The sequence below is a fragment of the Tupaia chinensis genome, unplaced genomic scaffold (genome assembly GCF_000334495.1).
Source record: "Tupaia chinensis unplaced genomic scaffold, TupChi_1.0 Scaffold000548_1, whole genome shotgun sequence".
NCBI lineage: Eukaryota > Metazoa > Chordata > Mammalia > Scandentia > Tupaiidae > Tupaia > Tupaia belangeri.
Genome location: NW_006160060.1, coordinates 1863555 through 1866683, shown reverse-complemented (window position 1 = coordinate 1866683; position 3129 = coordinate 1863555). Strand labels below are relative to the sequence as shown.

At 66.0% G+C, this 3129-nt stretch overlaps 1 protein-coding gene across 2 annotated transcripts in view; it reads left to right on the top strand.

Moving 5' to 3' along the window:
* Positions 1–21: 21 nt before the first annotated feature.
* TAFA5 (TAFA chemokine like family member 5) overlaps positions 22–3129 on the top strand; it is a 102163-nt gene continuing 99055 nt past the window's right edge. For both annotated transcript variants that reach the window (XM_006157599.3, XM_027775341.1), the window contains exon 1: positions 22–220. In XM_006157599.3, the coding sequence (XP_006157661.1) occupies positions 130–220 (91 nt within the window). In that variant the 5' untranslated portion in view covers positions 22–129. The remainder of the gene's footprint in view (positions 221–3129) is intronic.

Sequence of the window (3129 nt, the reverse complement as noted above, 5' to 3'; positions counted from 1 at the left end):
GCGCGGCGTTGGCGGCGGATGGGGGGCGCGAGCGGGCGGCCGCGGCGGCTGCACCCGGCGGGGCGCTGATGCGGCGCCTGGACCTTAGCTGCGCGACTTCGGGGGCGTCGGCCGAGTTGGCACTCCGCGATGCAGCTCCTGAAGGCGCTCTGGGCACTCGCAGGGGCCGCGCTCTGCTGCTTCCTCGTCCTGGTGATCCACGCGCAGTTCCTGAAAGAAGGTAATTGTCCCCTATCGCAGGCGCGGACTGCCCCCGGGCGCCGTCCTCCACGCGCTGCCCCGCTTGCAGCTCGCCGGGGCCCCTGCGCCTGGCCGGATTTCCAGCGTCTTCCGCTGCCGCCGCCGTACTCGGCCGAAGCTTGGCGAAAGCGCCACTGCGGAGCGGGAGCTGCCGGCGAAACGACCCTTCCTGGAGCCCGGCCCGGCGCTGCACCCAAGGTCCTGCGCCCATTGGGGTGTGCTCAAAGCTCGCAGGGGCGAATGAGGACCAGGGCGGGGGCGCACTGTGGGCTCGGTACCTCCGGGGCTGCCTGGGAGCCCTAGTCCAGCAGAGGCTGCTGCTCTGTCCCCTGCCCCGCATGGCTCCGTGGCTGTGGCGCCGGTCTGCACGCCGCGGGCCTTCGGTAGATGGCACCAGCGCTCCACGTTGGAAGGCTGGGTTGGGGCGGGCTCTGGACTGAGGACAGGCCCGGTTGAGCGCGGATCTGAGAGCCTGCGGACATCCGGGGAAGGCTGCGCACTGGCACCAGGCTCCAGCCTCCTCCCAGCCAGGTCTGGGACCCACAGGCTCAGGGAGCAGGCGTTTGCCGCCTGGGCGCACAGGCCGCCACTAAGTTCAGTCCTGTCTTGCTCCAGATGTGAGAGCAGCTTCCAGTTCTGACGCTGGAGGGTGCTCAGTGATTGGACCGAGGAGACTGAAGGCGACCCTTGGATTGGGGAGCAGATCGCGTGGGCATTTGGGTAGGCATCAGACACACTGGTGGAAACTTCCAGGCTCCTTTTGCTAAGGGTCCTGGCACACACCTGGCTAAGCCTAGCCTTCCAGCGTGGAGGGGCAGGAACGGGCTGTCACCTTCCACGGTGACTGGCTGTGGCCTGTGGGTGCCCTTGCCCACAGGCCATGCCAGCACTGCCTGGTGTCCCCCTGGGCCACAGGGAGCGCTGAGCACAGGAGGGAGCCGGTGTGGCAGCGCCAGCCTGGCCCTCATTAGCTCCGGTTCCTACAGAGGAAGGGCTTGCACATCCAGCTGCTTCTCTGCCTAATTAATGAGCTACGAGCGGGAAGCAGATAGGTGTGGGAGCCCGCGGCCCGGAGCTCCCTGCCTGCACTGGGCCCCTCCCCTGAGCTGGGTCTAGGCAGCCAGGGGACAGAGGAGTGAGCCCCTGTAGGGACAGGAGGATTCCCAGGAGTGGCTGCAGGCCCGGTCCGCTCAGCAGGGCTGGATGGTCCCTTACGAAGGGGGTCAGTGCTTCTGGCTCACCGGCCAGGTTCAGCCAGGGTGGTCTGCTGGGGCTAGGGTAGCCGTATTCCTGCAAGGAGTGTTGCCTTCTGCCAGGTGACCGTGGGACCTGTCACAATGTACACACTAGCACCCAGCGAGGGGCTGGTACTGCCGGGGCTTGCTTGTGCCACACGCTTCCCTGGAAGGGCCAGCAGTTAGACCCCAGGTGCTCTCAGGTGGAAGGTGCCCAGGGCGGCACCGCGACCTTCTGTGGCGGAAGGACTTGGCCTTCGTGTGACGAGAGAGCGAGTACTGGCCGTGTGGCATGTGACTGCAGCTCCTGTGCCTTGCTGCCCTGAGCTGGAAGGCCCCCGGTGTCCTCCGAGGGCGCCGCCGTCCCGGGATTCTGCATCTCGGCCCAGTCTTCTCGTTGAGAGTTGTCTCCAGGACAGGCAGTGAGGGTGGGCAGGCCGAGCGTGAAGTTCACGAGCGAGTGCAGCGCTTTCTGAGCAAAGCTTTCTTATTTGACACCTTTCCTGGAAGCCTCAGGGTTGGTGGCCTTGCAGCCATGTTCTGGAGGACAGGGCGTGGGAACAGGGCTTGGGCTGCGCGGCCGGACGTCTGGAACCTCTCCAATGGCCGGCAGTGTGTGCATAGCCCCGGGCCCCAGCGGGCCTGTTTACCCCTGCGACAGCCACCTGTGCTCGGTCAGGTCTGTGCTCTCAGTTCCGGTCCGTCGGAAAGGCCGGGAATTGAGGGGGCCCCCTGATGGAGGTGGCCACCCCGACTCCCCGGGGAGCCCGGGCCCTTCCTGACCTGCAGGCCACTGGCCACTCTCCTCCTGGTGCATGCTGTCCAGCGGGAGGGAGGGAAAAGGAGATGCAGGCAGGCGGACAATTTTGACTTGTTGTCTGGGCTGAGGGAGAGAGAGCTGTTTAAATAGCCATTTCCATGAATCCGTAGTGTTCAGGGGGTGAAGACTGGGGCCAGGACTCTGTTTTCCCACTTCCCCCTTTGTGTGCAGACAGGCCACCCCACGGGGATGCTGCCCCTCGGCTGTCTCCGTCTCCCGGTGTGTGGAGATGAGTGGGCTGTGAACTTGCCCGGTCTTGGTGAGCACAGGTCCTACCCAGCCCGCCAGGGCTGCCAGCAGTCAGGGCCACAGCTTGGGTCAGGCCCCAGCCTCGGGACCCCGGCCTCTGGGCAGGCAGAGACCCCTGGCACCTCGGAATGCAGCACGCGTGCGTGAGCTCTGAGTGGAGAACTCTGGTCGCGGTGGCAGGACCAGCGTGGGTGGCTGGGAACCCCTCAGGGACCCCGTCACTTAGAGCCGACTGAGAGAACACAGGTCGTGGGAGGGCCGATCCTTTATCTCCTTGATGGTGCTCGGCCTCGGAGCACAGTGCTCAGGCAGAGGCTGGGACTGTGGCGCCGTTTCCACCCGCCTCTTCTGAAGACTCTGAAGTGCTCTGCTCGAGGTCTGAGTGGCTGAGACCGCAGCACAAGTTCTCGGACCTTGGTGCCGAGTCGCACTGTGACAGAAGGATGGGGACGCGGCGAGAGACGGGCCGAGGGGCCGAGCGTCGGGATGCCCCTCGAGAGCGGGCCTTGAAGGTGCCTGGAGAAGGGTGGGAACTCACCTGCTGTCCTTTCTGAGCAGGGGGGGGGGGGGTCCGGGGGGGTCGGC